General features: G+C 43.5%; 1 protein-coding gene across 7 annotated transcripts in view; it reads right to left on the bottom strand.

The window, feature by feature from the left end:
• Positions 1-193: 193 nt before the first annotated feature.
• Positions 194-17,351, bottom strand: part of LOC110091469 (uncharacterized) — a 31,860-nt gene continuing 14,702 nt past the window's right edge. For 4 of the 7 annotated variants that reach the window (XM_078388483.1, XM_078388486.1, XM_078388488.1 and 1 more), the window contains 4 exons: positions 8,758-8,840; positions 8,363-8,486; positions 4,192-4,275; positions 194-2,261 (listed from right to left, as the gene is read on the bottom strand). In XM_078388483.1, coding sequence (XP_078244609.1) covers positions 796-2,261; positions 4,192-4,275; positions 8,363-8,486; positions 8,758-8,840 — 1,757 coding nt within the window. In that variant the 3' untranslated portion in view covers positions 194-795. Of the gene's footprint in view, positions 2,262-4,191; positions 4,276-8,362; positions 8,487-8,757; positions 8,841-14,498; positions 16,812-17,351 lie in introns of those variants that run through there. The other 3 variants (XM_078388484.1, XM_078388485.1, XM_078388489.1) reach the window with 3 other exon arrangements.

Genomic DNA, 17,351 nt, shown 5'->3' with positions numbered 1-17,351 from the left:
TCATTTTGTTTTCCAGCCCTCAATTTAATCCTCTCTGATTAATGTTAGGAAACTGCACAGAACACCTGTTTAAAATATGAACCTCATTCTCAAATTAGCCTGATCTCAGCTGGTACATTCTTGGAAGGAAACATTGTTTATCTTAGTTTTCATGCAACGTCTCCTACTAAATTAACAGGAGAGTGAGAGAATGTTGTGAAGCCAACAATTGTTTTATTGCAAATATGTGGTTCAGAGAACTGAGCAGATGACTAAATAGATGGACATTACCAGACGACCAGTACAGAAATCAAACAGACTGTATAATTGGAAAGAGAAGAAAATGTACTAGATTAATTCAGACCAAGAGCAGGCCATGATATAGATAATGAACTGTTAATTAGGCAGGGGATTTTTCAGATTTTTTTTTCAATAGAAAAACCACAATTTACTAGGAATTCATCCAGTGAATATTCTGGCAGCTGTAGCCAAAAAAATCTAAGCCCTACCACACGTGAGGCCCAGCATATTTTCTTTAAGTATTGCAAAGGAAGAGAGAAGATGGGACTTGCTGAGCTTCAATAGTTGTGGAATTTGTAGTATTTTAGAAAGGCACCATGTACAAAGCTTAATGAGCAGAGAGACCACCAGTCCCACAACCCATTGTAGTTCCCATGGAACTTATGAAGATCTAAACACACTCTCTTTTTGCAATGTTGCAGAGAAGAACATGCTAGGACCCAGTTGGGTGTGCTGAAACTAGTGTACAAAATCCTATTCTCTGAATGTCTCAAGCTCTTTTTTCACACCATGCGTTTATATGGCTTCTTTAGTGTGCGCGTTTTTCTGATGACGCATAAGATTCCCCTTTAGACTGAAACTCTTTCCACACCCCACACATTTATATGGTTTTTCCCCCGTGTGAGTTCTTTGGTGCCGACTAAGGCATGATTTCTGACTGAAGCTCTTTCCACACTCTGTACATTTATATGGCTTTTCCCCTGTGTGAGTTATTTGATGCCGCCTAAGGATCGCTTTCTGGCTGAAGCTCTTTCCACACTCCATGCATTGATATGGCTTTTCCCCTGTGTGAGTTCTTCGATGCCGGCCAAGGATACCTTTCTGACTGAAGTGTTTTTCACACTGTGTGCATTTATATGGTTTATCCCCACTGTGAATACTCTGATGAAGCCTAAACGCCCCTTTATGATGGAAGTCTTTACCACACTCCATGCATTTATATGGTTTCTCTACTGTGTGAGTTATTTCATGGAGTCTAAGATTCGCTTTCCGACTAAATCTCCTTCCACATTCCATACATTTATACGGTTTCTCCCCTGTATGAATACTTTGATGCCGCCTAAGGACCCCTTTCTGATTGAAGGTCTTTCCACAATCCATACATTTATACGGTTTCTCCCCTGTATGAATACTTTGATGTCGCCCAAGGACCCCTTTCTGATTGAAGCTCCTTCCACACTCCGTACATTTATATGGCTTCTCCCCCGTGTGAGTTCTTTGGTGGGAAGTAAGAGACGCACTATCACATAAATGCTTTCCACACTCCATACATTTATATGGCTTCTCCCCTGTGTGGGTTCTTTTATGGGCACTAAGGGACCCACAATAATTGAAGCTCTTTCCACATTCCAGGCATTTATATGGTTTCCCTCCAGTGTGCATGCTTTCATGCCCCCTTAGGTGCCCTTTCTGACTGAAACTTTTTCCACACTCCATGCATTTATATGGTTTCTCCCCTGTGTGGGTTCTTTGATGTAACCTAAGGTCCCCTTTCTGTCTGAAGCTCTTTCCGCACTCCATGCATGTATATGGTTTCTCCCCTGTGTGAATCCTCTGATGTTGCTGAAGGATCCATTTCTGACTGAATCTCTTCCTACATTCCATGCATTTATAAGGCTTCTCTCCTGTATGAGTTCTTTGATGTAAAACAAGATTAGAACTAAAAGCGAAGCTCCTCCCACATACCAGGCACTTCCATGGTTTCTTCCCTTTGATGCTGCTTTTATAAAAAAATGTTCCACTGTTACTCAGATGTTTTGCAGGGTCCATGCCTTGATACTGTTTTGGTCCTGACTGGATTATTCTGTATCTCTTTAATTTGCCATCTCCTTCCTGAGAATCTGAGGATTCTTTCTTTACTTTCTTGCACTGGTTTTGTTTGCGATTCTTTGGTCCTTTTGGAATTCTAACTATTTCTCTTCCTTTTTCAGCCTTCTTAACTTCCCATGATGCAAGAGGTAGCTTCTGGCCATTCTCATCCCCTGAATTTGGGAGTGAAAAAGAAAATTAATATCCTGTCAGGTGTTTCGGGAAGACTTCGAAGCATCAGAATTCTCCTTAAAGAGCAAATTATTCATCCCCCCCCCCGTCTCAAGGAGGACCATCTTTTCCTTCTTGTGCCCCCCGATGAACCTAGATCATCTTCTCGATACAGTAGGACCCCCATATCTGCAGAGCATCAGTACCAAGCCACCCCCCATGGATGCCAAACCCACAGATAATAGCAAACGCTATACATCGTATGGTCTCTGGCTCCCTCTTATAGCAAGTTCTGGTAACTACAATTGTACCCCGCTTGACAATGATAATCCGTTCCAGCGAAATCACTGCAGAGCGAAATTGTCGTCAAGCAAAAGTAAAAACCCATTAGAATGCATTAAAAACCGGTTAATGCATTCTAATGGGGGAAATACCTCAGCGTCCAGCGAAGATCCTCCATAGGGCAGTCATTTTCCAATGCCTGTATAGTGAGCAATCGGTCCTGAAAACAGCGGGAGCCATTTTGCACAGCGGGCGGCCATTTTGAAACCCCAACGATCAGCTGTTTTTGATTGTCGTAATGCGAAAAACCGGTTCCCGAAGCAGGGAACCGATCATTGTCAAACAAAAATTGCCCACAGAATCATCGTTCTGCAATCGCAATAGCGATTGCAAAAATATCGTTGTCAAGCGATTTCATCGTATAACAAGGTAATAGTCAATCGGGGCACCAATGTATAACATCGAAATACTGTATACATTTATGGGATTTTTCTTTTAATATTTTTAACATTCACAGACCACAGATATCTATGCTATGGATGAGGAGGTCCTACTTTAAGCTGTTTAACAATGACAGGAGCTTGTTTCTCTATGGTATCCTATGTGGTTTTAGACTGCAAACAGAACAGGAGAAAAACAGAACTGCAGCCAAGGTTTGGGAAGCCGAAGGAAAGTACATTTCACTCCTTCTCTTTCTGTTAAGCTGGTTGTGTTTAGAACCCAAGATTAAAACATATGGCAAGCAGTATGCTGTTCCTTTGTACTATATTTACAATTCCTGATCAGTCAGGAGTAGGTCTACTTCAACTGCAACCTCTGAATCTCTTGCAATAGGTCACGAAGGGCACCTTCAATTATTTGACTATTTTTATCTATTCCTCCCAAGAGAGAAGAATGAAGAGGATAAAATGGTATCCTTAGAGGCCAAAGACAAGACTATGCATACAGCAAAGTCCGAATTCTCCCTAGAAACGAAGATGAAGGAACTTATGCTACTGTACTTTGGCTTCATCATGACAAGAGACAAGACTCCCTGGAAAAGACAGTCATCCTAAGAGGTAATGTTGCAGGTGCTACAGGAAAGGTGAAAGACCTAATAGGAGATGGATTGACCCCATCTAGGAAATTAACACCTTTAGTTTTTGAGATCTAGGAGGGCTTTTAACAATTACAGATTTCTAAATGTTTTGGTTTTTTAATCTTTAAGATATGTTTAATTGCTATTAAATATAATATTTATATAATACTTTTTAAACTACTGCTTATTTGATAGTTTGATTTGTTGTGAGCTGCCTCGGGTCCCCTATGGGGAGAAAAGTGGCATATAAAATAAATAAATAAATAAATAAATAAATAAATAAATAAATAAATAAATAAATAAATAAATAAATAAATAAATAAATAAAAACAGAGACTGGTACATGGGGCTGCTAAACAAGTGCTCTTGCCGATTGATGTGCAAAAGAAGCAGAGATCTTGGACTGCTAGTGCCTGTCATGCAAGAGAAAAGAGATCTCAGAGGAGACTGGCCGATGATCAACCTGTGAATACCACTGGTGGATGCAACGCATCTTGTGGCTCGTTATTCCTACTGACTAATTACAAGCTGAAATATTAATAGAACCCTTTCAGTGGTCCCATAACACATACCTAAGCAGGTTATTGCCAATTGCCTCTGTTCAAATGGATCATCTCCTTTTTCTAGCCAGCAGATGAGGTCTGGTTTGGGAATTCCTTTTAAAGAAAGACAGAAGGTGGTGACTACCAAATGTTCAAAAATTCCATTTTGTTGCTATAAATCCATGGTTTTATTTCTTATTTACACTTATTTCTCAACTATTCATCTAGTTCTCCAGGCATGATACACTAGAAACAACAGCACTGTGTGACTGCAATCATCAACCCAAATAGAGACTTCAACCAAGAAATCAGAAGACTCAGATGAGCAGCAATAAAGGTATTAGAAAAGATCATGAAGTGTGAGGGCATGCAACCAAGAGACCAAGACCAAGACCATCCATACTCTTGTACTCCTGATCACTATGTATGAGTGGGAGCGTGAAGAAAGGAAGAAAACTGGTTTGTCTGGAATGTGATGCTTTGTGGATACCCTGAACTGCGAGAAAGACAAACAAGCAAGTCCTGGATCAAAACAAGCCTGACTTATCTCTAGAGACAGAACTGAACAAAACCGAGGCTGTCCTACTTTGGGCATGTTGTTAGAAGGTTAGACATGGAAAAGACAATACTGCTGGAAAAAGTAGAAGGAAGAAAGAAAAGAGGAAGACTAACTGAGATGGATTGATTCCATTATGGAATCATAAAATAGAATAGAATAGAATAGAATCATAGAATCGGAAGAGAACACAGGGCCATCGAGTCCAACCCCCTGCCATGAGGGAACTCCATCAAAGCACTCCTGACAGAGGGCCATCCAGTCTCTGCTTAAAAACCTCCAAAGAAGGAGACTCCACCACACTCCACTGCCGACCAGCTCTGACTGTCAGGAAGTTCTTCCTGAGATTCAGGTGGAATCTTTTTTCCTGTAGTTTTGCTCCTTGTTCTAGTGTCTGGAGCCGTGGAAAACAAACCTGTCCCTTCCTCGACATGACATCCCTTCAAATATTTAAACATGGCTATCATGTCCCCCCTTAACCTTCTTTTTGTAAGGTTAAACATTCCCAGCTCCCTAAGCCGCTCCTCATAGGACACAGCTTCCAGACCTTTGACCATTTTGGTCGCCCTCCTCTGGACACGTTCCAGGTTGTCAACATCCTTCTTGAACTGAGGTGCCCAGAACTGGACACAATACTCCAAGTGAGGTCTGACCAAAGCAGAATAGAGTGGTACTATCACTTCCCTTGATCCAGACACTATACTCCTATTGATGCAACCAAGAATTGCATTGGCTTTCTCGGAAGCTGCATCACACTGCTGACTCATGTTCAGTTTGTGGTCCACCAAGACTCCTCGATCCCTTTCACAGGTACTGTTGTCTAGCCAGGTGTCTTCCATCCTCTATCTGTGCAGTTCATTTTTTCTGCCTAGGTGTAGGACCTTACATTTCTCCCTTTTGAAATTCATTTTGTTAGTTTTGGCCCAGGACTCTAATCAGTCAAGGTCATTTTGAATTTTAATCCTGTCCTCTGGGGAATTAGCAACCCCATCCAATTTAATATCAACTGCAAATTTAATCAGCATACTCTCTATTCCTTCAGTCAAGTTATTGATAAAGATGTTGAATAGCACAGGGCCCAGAACAGAACCCTGAGGCACCCCACCAGTTACCTCTCTCTCCAGGATGAAGAGAAGCCATTGGTGAGCAGCCTTTGGGTTCAGTCAGTTAACCAATTACAAATCCACCAAACAGTAGCACTGTCTAGTCCACAGTGTTCCCTTCTTCTATCAAGCCAATAACTCCATCAAAAAAAGAGATCAGATGAGTCTGGCATGACTTGTTTTTGAGAAACCTGTGTTGACTTTTAGTGATGACAGCTTTACTTTCTAAGTAATAACAAACGGTCTGTTTAATGATCTGCTCTAGAATTTTTCTGGGAATTGATGCTAGGCTGACTGGGAGATAATTATTTGGGTCTTCTTTTTCCCCCCTTTTTGAAGATAGGGACATTTGCTCTCCTCCAGTCTGTGGGAATTCTCCTGTTCTCCAAGAATTCTCAAATTTTATTGCCAATGGTTCTGCCTTCCCCCACTACATCACCTGTCCTTCGCCCCTCAGGTTGAGTATTATTTTCCTTTTTGGGAGAAAACTGAGGCAAAGAAGGTGTTGAGAACTTCAGCCTTTTCCCTGTCCTTTGTTAGTAGTTGGTCATCTTCTCCACACAAAAGAACAGTCCAAAGTTGTCAACAATTACCTCAAAAATACCAAATGCAAAACAGAATACTGGAGGAAAACACAGTATAGCCAGTCCAGAGGTCAATAGCCAATAGAAAAGTGTGGGAAAAACCATGAAGGAATATTCCAAAATCGTAGTCTAGCAATCCGTGATCAAAAATAAAATCCAATATGAAGGGCAACGAGTAAAGGTAAAAATTGTAGTCAGAAAAAACAATCTGAGTCTAAGCCGAAGACAAATTATGAAGAGAGAACAAAAGCTCCAGCACGAGAAGTTCCTAACGTGATGGTGGTAAAAGTGGAACTGAGGGTTGAGGCGGGCGGAGCATGCGCTATAAGGGCAACGTTCAATCAATGTTACTTTTTAAGCTCTAGAATATTCCGAGGAGTCCAGTGCAAGTGCACACGGAACCCTATTGTGTGCATTCACAGAGGCCACGAAAAAGAATCAGCCTTTTCCCTGTCCTCTGTTAGTAGTTGGCCATCTTCTCTGCACAGCAACCCTATCATTTCCTTGTTTTTCCTTTTTGCGGCAGGCATAACTAAAAAAGCCCTTTTTATTGTTTTTAATCTACCCAGCAAGCCTGAGTTCCTTCTGCACTTTTGCTTTTCTTACCTACATATACTGGCTACAGTGGTGCCTCGCTTAACAACGACAATCCGTTCCAGGAAAATCGCTGTTAAGCGAAAACATCATAAAGCGAAAATAAAAACCCAATTGAAATGCATTGAAACCCGTTCAATGCATTCCAATGGGGTAAAAACTCACCGTCCAGTGAAGATCCTCCATACGGCGGCCATTTTCGGTGCCTGTATAGCGAGGAATCCATCCCTAAACACAGCGGGGAGCCATTTTAATCACCTAGCGGCCATTTTGAAACAGCCGATAAGCTGTTCAAAAAACGTCGTTTTGCGAAGAATCGGTTCCCGAAGCAGGGAACCAATCATCGCAAAGCGAAATTCCCCCATTCAGACCATTGTTTTGTGATTGCAATTGAGATCGCAAAAAGATCATCGTTAAGCGGATTCATCGTAATGTGGGGCAATAGTAAAGCGAGGCACCACTGTATTTGCTTCTATTCCTCTTTGGTGTTTTCCCCATTTTTTTCAAGCACATGTTTTTTTAAAACACCTAACTCCGTTGAAAGTTCTTTAGCTAACCATTCTGGTTTCTTTATAGACATCTCCCATTTCCCCTTCTTACAGGGATAGTTTTAGATCATGCCTTTAGTACCTCCCTTTTAAGAAATTCCCAGCCATCCTGAACTCCCTTCTCTTTCAGTATCTTTCAGGAAGCCACAGGATTCAGTTTAAAAGAACTGAGCAAGGTTACTGAGCACAGGACTTTTTTTGACATTATTCATACGACTGTCATGTCAGAGGTGACTCGTCAGCATGTAACAACGCAACAACAGACTATAAACCGAATCCTAGAGATTGTGTATCACCTCCTATAGAATATGCCGAGTACACTTCATCATGACGAAGTGTCTCTGTCTTGCCCGAATTACACTGCAATTTATTTTTGTTTCTCAGCTGTGCTCTACCCCAGTGGTTCTTAACCTTGGGTTAATCAGGTGTTTTTGAACTGCAACTCCAAGAAACCCCAGCCAGCACAGTTGGTGGTGAAGGCTTCTGGGAGGTGCAGTCCAAAAACTGTAACCCAAGGTTAAGAACCACTGCTCTACCCCATTGCCACACTCAGAGACAGATCCAGTACTCCCACCTCTCATTGCAAGATCAACCTGTTTTGTCCTTTTCTGGACTACATGCTTTCTGGACGCACCCTGCCATCTTGGCCCTGCTCTTCCCTGAAATTAGTACCTACCCTCTATGGGCTGCTGAACCCTGTCCCTGGCTTCTGCTGAGTTTGACCCTGCTTTGAGAACAGACTTCTCTCTCCTGAATTAGCAGCATAAAAATGGGGGAACAGAAGGAGCACAGATGTGGCACAGATGTTGTCCTTACCTTGGGGGGCCACCATCCTGTAGATCTCCAGCATGACCTCCGTATAAAGAGCTCTTTGGCCTGGATCTAGGAGATCCCACTCCTGCTGGGTGAAATACACGGCCACCTCCTCGAAGGACATGTGCTGCCAGAAAAAAAAAAGGAAGGACATTCCTTCTCCAATATAGTTTCCTAAGCAAACAGCTAAACTCCTACAATGCAACGACAAACCATAAATGGGTGGCTTTGCAAACATTTTATTCCTTTACTCTTCCTTTGTAGAATTCATGATGTCATGAGAAACTCAGAAAAGTCCTCACAAAAGTATTGAAAAGAAAGGTACTATTTCAGCAACAAACACGAGGGGAGCACCGAGGTTGTTCCATTGCTTCTTTCACGGATACTCCCTTCCTTACCTGAATCAGGTGTACAGCCATTCTTTCTGGTCCACCACAACAAGGATATAATCCAGAGCCTGCTTTTGTTGCCATTCCACTGCCTATGAGGTAGAGAAAAGAAGCATGAGCTGGGCCGTCTCAAAGATTCCTGCAGGTCCTGCTCTGGTGCCTTGTAAACAGGGAGAATAGAACCTAGGTCTGTGGACAGCTTATCCTTCAGGTGCCTTGGAGAAAAGAGACCTAGTACAGCAGGAAGACTTACCATCAGATACAGGTTTCACAGCTTCTATTATTGTAAGGGGTGCCTAGCTTTCCCGAAGCTGTAAAGAAATGGTATTTCACAGTCCTGTGTCATTTTCTATTACACTCTTTGTTGCGTCCTAACGTATTTAACTATAAAACAGAAGAACTGGTTGGGTCCTTTGAACTATTAACTGAATTTATCTTCCCTTTGTCTGTGATGAGACCTTAGCAAGGGATGAAGGAAAAAGCTGCCGGGGGGGGGGGGGGAACAAGGAAGATGAGAAAATAAAAATGGCTGTCAGCGTGGTAGGAGGCTCACAAGAAAGGGAGACATGTTCAAATTGTTTTCTTCTGAAGGGAAAGGGAAGAGAGAAAAGAAATACAGTGGTGCCCAGCATAGCGACGTTAATCCGTTCCAGGGTTAATGTGGCTATCCGGATTCGTCGCTATGCGGGGGGGGGGAACCCCATAGTTAATGCATTCCTATTGGGGGAAAACTCACCGGTAAGCAAAGATTCCCCCATCCGGCCGCCATTTTCGCTGCCCGGTAAGCGAGGGCAGGGCGTGAAAATGCTGCAGGTGGCCTTTTTGCTGATCCGGCGGCCATTTTGGAACCGCCGATCAGCTGTTTTCTAAACATCGCAATGCGAAGATCGGTAAGCGAAACTTTTACCGATCATCGCAATGCAATGTTTAGCCTATCTAAACATCGCAATGCGATCGCATTAGCAATTGCAAAAAACAGGTCGCTATGCGAATTCATCATTAAACGGTGTGCTCGTCAAGCGAGGCACCGCTGTAATAACCTTAGAACCACAGAGCTGGAAGGGACCCTATAGATCAGTGGCAGCGAACCTTTTTTAGGCCTGAGTGCCCAAACTGGAAAAAAGAAACTAGTGGGCGCCAGAACTGGAAGTGGCATCGGAAGGGAGAATCCTGGGCATGGCAGTGCCTTGAACCCCACTCCAGATCCGCCGCCAGCGCCAGCTGCTCCATATCCTGGCCCGCTGCCTGTCGAAGCGCCAGCACCGTGGCTGCAGCCGCCTTCTCAGGTTTGGTTGCGGGTGGGGGGGAATAGTGAACCGGCGACTTATGGCTTGCGTGCCCGCAGAAAGGGCTCTGAGTGCCAGCTGTGGCATGGATGCCATGGGTTCCCCATCACTGCTATAGATCATCAAGTTCAGCCCATCGAGGAGGCACAGAGGGGAACTGAACTCCCAACCTCTAACTCCACAGCCATAGACCTAAACCACTGAGCTATCTAGCAGTACTAGGCAGGAGGATCTAGAAATAACCTATATTATTTGGCTGACTGCCACAGAATTGATGCTTTTGAATTGTGGTGCTGGAGGAGTCTCTTGAGAGTCCCCTAGACTGCAAGGAGAACAAACCTATCCATTCTAAAGGAAATCAAGCCTGAGTGCTCACTAGAAGGACAGATCCTAAAACTGAGGCTCCATCTCATGAGAAGAGAAGACTCCCTGGAAAAGACACTGATATTGGGAAAGTGTGAAGGCAAGAGGAGAAGGGGATGACAGAGGACGAGATGGATGGACAGTGTCATCGAAGCTACCAACTCTGGGAAGCAGTGGAAGACAGGAGGGCCTGGCATGCTCTGGTCCATGGGGCCACGAAGAGTCAGACATGACTTAACGAATAAACAACATAAGTTGATTCTGACTTGACAACAAAGGAGACAGACGTAAAATAATTTGATTAAAATCAAATCCACCCTGGGTGACAACTTAATTGTAACCTCTTATTAAATGCTATTTTATCATTCACTCTTTCCAACCAGAGCTTTGTAATATGTTTTTACTGTTTATATATTCTTAACTGTTTTTAGCTTTTAAGTATTGTCTTTTTAACCCTTGCCTTTTGTTTTCTTGAGTCCTTTTTAAGTAGAAAGGGAGGGGGAAATTATTTAAATAAATAAAATGTATATGCAATTTGTCAGAAAATCGATGGTGCAATAAGACACACAGCACATACGCTCTGAGCGTAAGCCTTTATAAACCTTATGCTACACCAGGCAGGACAGAAAATGTTAACTTGTTACATCACTGAGTGGAACTGGTTAATTAGCTTCATTTCTGACTAACTGGTTACTTAGCTGACAGAACACATCACTCTGACTGTCCACTTCTGACAGGCTCCATCGCTAACACTATAACTTTAACTGAAACTTGACTGGGGGGGAGGCAGGAAAAAGAATTGGATATAGAGAGAGAAACAATTGGCAGCTACGGAGCAGCCTGACAGCAGCCCTGCTCCGGGGAAGTCCTTTCCACCTGAAAATTCCTTAAAATAATTTTATGCAGGTTCCAAAGCATCCAAGAAACTGAGGAGGAGAAATGCCAAAACTGGCCATGGAACTGAGGAACAGAAGTCCAGAGCCCGGTTTTTGCACCAGGACTCAAGGAAGAGCTCCCTGGGAAAGATCCCAAAAAGAAAAAGGTGGGGAAGACACCTTATTTCTTGCATTTATGTACTTTAAAAATATTTTTATATATATTTTCTCCTTAAAAGGACCCAAGGCAGCTTGCAACAATTAAAAGGTCGTATTTAAAAGCTAAAAACAGTGAGTATACAAATGTTAAACAAAGAATAAAATAAGCATTATATTAAAAACAGTAAATAAAATCAACACCCATTTAAAAGCCACTGAGCACCAAAAAAAAAAAAAATTAAAAAAAAACACAACCCTCTCAGGCTACCAAGTCACTATGAAAAACCTTTTCGAAAACTCCCTCAGGCCTTTTTTGGGGGTCATTTTCTCTTTCTTTCCCTCATCATCCCACGGCCGACCCCACTTTTTTTTTACCAGTTCCTCGCCTTCTCTCCAAGCAGCGGCTTCGCCAAGGCAAACCCCACGCTCCGCTTTCCTCCCCGGAAGACTAAAGGAGGTGCGCTAATTATTTTCTTCCCCCACCCTTTAAACATCCTGCCTCTCTAGGAACGTTGTTGCTGTTGAGTCATGTCTGACTCTGTGACCCCCATAGACCAGAGGACGCCACGCCCTCCTGTCTTCCACTGCCTCCTGGAGTTTGGTCAAATTCATGTTGGTAGCTTCGATGACCCTGTCCAACCATCTTATATTGTCGTATATTTTCCCTGGATTTTTTGCCATTCCTGGCCTTGGTGAAGAAGGGTTGGATACTTGTAGCAAGAGAAAGTATGCATTAAAAATACCACCATATTCTTTCTTGTTACTCTGTTCAGGAAAATAATTGTAATATTAAACTATATATTTAAAAAACAAAAATAACTGTCTGTTGTTACTCCCTTCAGGACTAATGGGAGGGAATTGTGTGGATGGCCAGCAGTTCCCTAAGGTGGTGGAGAGGATGATGGCCCTTTGATGCCGTTGCCACTAGTGAGTTGCCACTGTTCTGTCAGTGCTGTCGCGTGGTTCCTACCACAGCTTTCTTCCCTGGAGCTAGATAAAGTCCTAATGAATTCTGGTTGAGGGTTATGATAACTCTTGTCTTTTGATTTCTTGTCTGGGTCAATGGCCATGTAAAAAAGAAGGAAAATTGAAGTATGTTTTTCTAAGATTTTGCTCACATAGGGAACGTTGGGGGAGAGAAAATTATCAAGGTGTGTTGCTCGTCTTTTGATCGTAATAAAGTTTTATCTGTCTATGGTGTGTTGCATAGTAAAGTGGACCCTCGACGGTGTCTGTAGGTCGAAAAGGCATTTCCCATAGGAATGCATTGAAAACCTTGTAATCTGTAACCCGCCCCCCCAAAAAAAAATTAAAATGAAAATTTCAAAATTAAACCTTACCTTTCGGAACCCTTCCAGGGGACCCCCGCCACCACCATTGCCGCTGCTGGAGGACTCTGAGGGCTTCAGTGCTGCTGCGGAGGTCTCTCGGAGGTCCCCTGGTAGGCTCAGCCCACCCTGGGAAAGCCTGTGTCAGCGGGGGGGGGGGGACTCCGGAGGCCTTCCCCGCCACCATCTGAGGCCTCTCAGAGGTCCGCCGCCGCTGCAGATAGTGCTTCTGAAGCACTATCGGCAGTGGGGGGAACCTCCAAGAGGCCTCAGATGGTGGTGGGGAAGGCATCTAGAGGGCCGCCGCCGCCGCTGGTAGCTGAGCCATGCCGGGCGATCCTGGCCATGCTTGGACTCCTGGACCTCCCCCGCTGCCACTGCTGCTGGGAGCCGAGCAGCAACGGGGGAAATCCAGGAGTCCGAGCATGGCCGGGATTGCCCAGCGTGGCTCGGCTCCCAGCAGCGGCGGACCCCCGGATGCCTTCCAGGGCTTCTCTGCCACTATGGGAGGCCTTTCGGAGGTCCCCGCCTGCCGCCGATCGTGCTTCAGAGGCACTATTGGCAGTGGGGGAGGACCTCCAAGAGGCCTCCCATGGCGGCGGAGAAGCCCTGGAAAGCATCCGGAGGCAGATTGGCGGCCTACGGATTGGAAGGGGGAGGCGAGGAAAGCGCCAAATTTGAATTTGGTGCTTTCCCTGCCTCCCTCTTCAGGTCCGTAGGTCGATTCTCCGGCTGCAAGTCGAAGTGAAACTTTGTGGCCTGAGAAGTATGGAGGTCGCAAAGTACTTCAGTGTAGCCATATGTAAGCTGAGACTCCACTATAATATGTATAGAAACTTTAACTAAGGAAAGGATTTGCTAGAGATGTTCTTTCCTTCCCCAGTATGGCCAGGGATGTGGAGCTGTGGCGCTTCAAGCCAAAGCATGAGGAGGAGATGCAGGACAAGAAAAGGATTTTTCATCTCTAGTGAAGAGCTGTTCCTCTCTTCAGCCCAATTCTTTTTAAAAAATAAGAATGGATCCTGTGGTTTCTTTCCCCCAAAGCCCACAGAAGCCAGAACCTTATGAGGGTTTTCATAAGGAAAGATTATAGCCCAAGGTGTCAGCACACAGAAAAGGATCTCAGCGAGAGGGGGAGAAGGCCTCTTTTAAATTCTTAATGCTCATTTTCCTTTGTAGAAAAAGAATCCAAACAACCCATGAAATCGAGAAAGGAAAAGATTAGCATTCAGATGACAAAACAGGAATTCAAGAGCGAGCAAATGAGGAGAAAGGCATTTGCAGAGTGGTGGACTTGGGAAGAGATGATTTTTCAAGAGGGAAGCAGGGAGTGGGTGCAATCAAGTCGGACACAATTTTCACCTGCAGTCTTTATTCCAGCTGCATGAGCCTCCTATGCCTTTGAGAGGAGTCTGGAAATCTTAGGTTGGGAGAAAGCAGCAGATATCCTATAATTACCACCACCACCACCACCATCATCTCAGAATTGCAGAGCTGGAAGAGACCCTATGGATCATCGAATCCAGTCCATGTCAAGGAGGCAGAGCAGGGAATTGAACTCCCAACCTCTGGCTCCACAGCCATAGACCTAAACCATTGAGCCAGCACTTCCTGTTGGGCAAAGATCTCAGAATCAAAGAAAACATGCCCAACAGGGTCAAATGGAGACTTTTAAGAATGGAGAGCAGAAAGCTTAAGTCAACCACCTTGGGGCCACTTATTAGGCAAAAGGCAGCCTGTAAACAAAACAAAGACCATTTTTTTATTTCATGTTTACCGCCCTAAATATCTCAGTCTGAATCACTTCAAAGCTCATTTACCAGCCAATATACAATAAGAATACCAGATAATATTTCTTTCTCCTAGAACTAGGAGAACAGTGGGAAGTACTATGTATGTAGATTTTTCAAGTTTCTTCTATGAGATGTTTAAATGTATTTTTAGATGTGTGGATTTTTGGTTTGCCTTTGTCTATTAAAAATAAATTGATAAAAGAACTAGAAGAGCGAATCTGTCCTTCCCGGCAAAGAGTTATTGAATACAAAACATTTGCTCACCAGCAAAATCAGTCACGGAACACAGACATCATGACAGGGAACAGACCTCATGAACACTTCTGTTCCTGTTAGTACTCATGCAAAATCACCACAAGGCCTACTGATGCCAGCCAGAAACCAGTGGGAGAACAACCCTCAGACGATGCTATTTAAAATTTCAGTGGGAGAGCCTAGTGTGACCCAGGTGAATTCTGACAACTTTTGGTTAAACCATTCTCCCATTTTCCTCCCTCCTTTGTGTTTATTAGTGAAAAAGCAGTGCCTCAGGCACCTCCTCAAGTGGACGCTGGACTACAAAAAATTTATACCATTAGGAATATGTTAAAACTGAGTCCTTTTTAAGGAGAAAGGCAGGATAAAAATATTTTAAATAAATAACATTAAATTAAATTTCCAGCTGGCACAAGATCTTCACCTCTCATGGTCACTCCCATTTTAAATACTGTCGCCTGTAAATTGCTGCACCTGTTGACTATTACAGGTGTGTAGATGTGTGGGGATTTTTGTATCACAGTTCCCAGGCTACTAGGACTTGGTAGTCCAAAAACACAGAACTGTACATTTCAAAATAATAATCCTACGAAGAATTTTTTAAAAAATAATTTCTTTCTAAACTTTCACCTAGAACTACATCTGGATCTAGCTATGCTGCCAGTAAAACTCTTTCCTATTCTATACTCATTTACAGTTTTTTTTCCATGGAGGGGGGGACTTCTTTGAGAGAAGTAAGGCAAATTTGCATGGAAGTTATTTCCACACGCTGTGTTTTGATGTTCCCTCCTCCTATGCAAGTGAACTGAGGTTGACTAGATTTATTTTCTCCCTAAAATTTCCTTCAGACTGCCTGCATTTATATGGCATCCCTCTTGTGTGACTTCTCTTGGTGTTCCTTCAGCTGCCCTTTCTTAGTGAAGCTCTTGCTACATTCCACACATTCATACAGTTTCTCCCCATGTGATCTCTTTTGATGCAGCTTGAGATGTTCTTTCTGACTGAAACTCTTGCCACACTCCATACACTGATATGGTTTTTCCCCTGTGTGAGTTCTTTGATGTCTAGTCAGTGGTCCGCTGTCGCTGAAACTCTTGCCACACTCCATACATTTATAAGGTTTCTCCCCCGTGTGAGTTCGTTCATGCACCTTAAGGTGTCCTTTCTCTCTGAAGGTCTTTCCACACTCCTTACATTTATAGGGCTTCTCCCCTGTGTGAACCCTTTGATGCTTATTGGCGTTCCCTTTCTGACTGAAACTCTTTCCGCACTCGTTGCATTTGTAAGGTTTCTCACCCGCGTGAGTCCTTGGATGGCAAGTTGTGCCAGAATCTGCATTTCCATCCTTTCCACACTGCATATATTTGTAGGTTTTCTCACGTGTATGAGTCGTTAGGTGTCTAGTAAGGTGTGAATTCCGAGCAAAGCTTTTCCCACATATTGTGCATTTAAATGGTTTCCCTCCAGGGTGAGTCATCTGATGGTCAGCCAGTGTTCTGCCATCCCTGAAGCTCTTTCCACACTTCATGCATTCGTACGGTTTGTCCTCTGTGTGAGTTCTTAGATGGAAAGTAAGGCTGAAGCTCATATGGAAACTTTTCCCACACTTCATGCATTTATGGGATTTGTCCTGTATGTCCGTTGTTGGATGGGCAGTAAGGTCTGAACTGTTTCTGAAGCTCTTTCCATACTCAGTGCATTTATACTGTTTCCTTTCTTTGCCAATTCCTAGTTGTTTGTAGATTTTTTCATGGTCACTGAAACTCTTTGGAGACTCCATCCAGTCATATGGCTTTTCCTCTGTCTGGATTCTGAAATGTCTACTTAATTTTAGATAACTTTTCAGCATCTCAGAAAAGCTCGAAACCTCTTCCATTTTCTTTACTCTGTGGTCTTTTTGTGAGATCTGGAGTTCAGAAGGGTCAGTCCCCTGAGAACAAGAGGATTCAATCCCCAAAGGCAACACAGCCAGCTCCCAATAATTCTCACTGTACTCACGATCACCTGATTTGGGGGGGGGGGGGAAGAGAAGCAACATCCTTTTACTTGCATCTCTAAAGGAATGACCCCACCATGACCACACACAAAAAGAACAATAAATGGCAACAGACCTTTAAAGCAAGCACCTCCTATTCCAGTGTTTCCCAACCTGAGGGGTTTGGACCTTCAAGGGGTTTGCAAAGTGTTTTCTGGAGGAGGTGTCCCTCTACATGTGTTGTAGCTCTTGTTAAATAATTTCTTCCTTGATCTTTTGGAACCAGATATTAAAGTTATTATATATAGGAGAAACAGGCCCTTTGGGGGAGAAAGAAGCCTCTACTTTCTAGGGATGCCTTTACCCCATTACAAATGCCGTTTTATGTATATGTGGTGGAGGGGTCACAAGTTACTTGGCTATTAGAAAAGGGGGTCACAAGTCGAAAAAGCATGGCAACCACTGTCCTATACAAAGTGGAAAGCTTTAAATGTCATCTCACAGTATCAGACTTTGAGCAACTGTGGTTTAAATGTTTTAGTCACTCTGTTCTTATTCAGAATATCTTC

Source organism: Pogona vitticeps, chromosome 2 (assembly GCF_051106095.1).
Source record: "Pogona vitticeps strain Pit_001003342236 chromosome 2, PviZW2.1, whole genome shotgun sequence".
NCBI lineage: Eukaryota > Metazoa > Chordata > Lepidosauria > Squamata > Agamidae > Pogona > Pogona vitticeps.
Note: the sequence above shows the minus strand (reverse complement) of the source record. Positions and strands in the feature narration are given on the sequence as shown.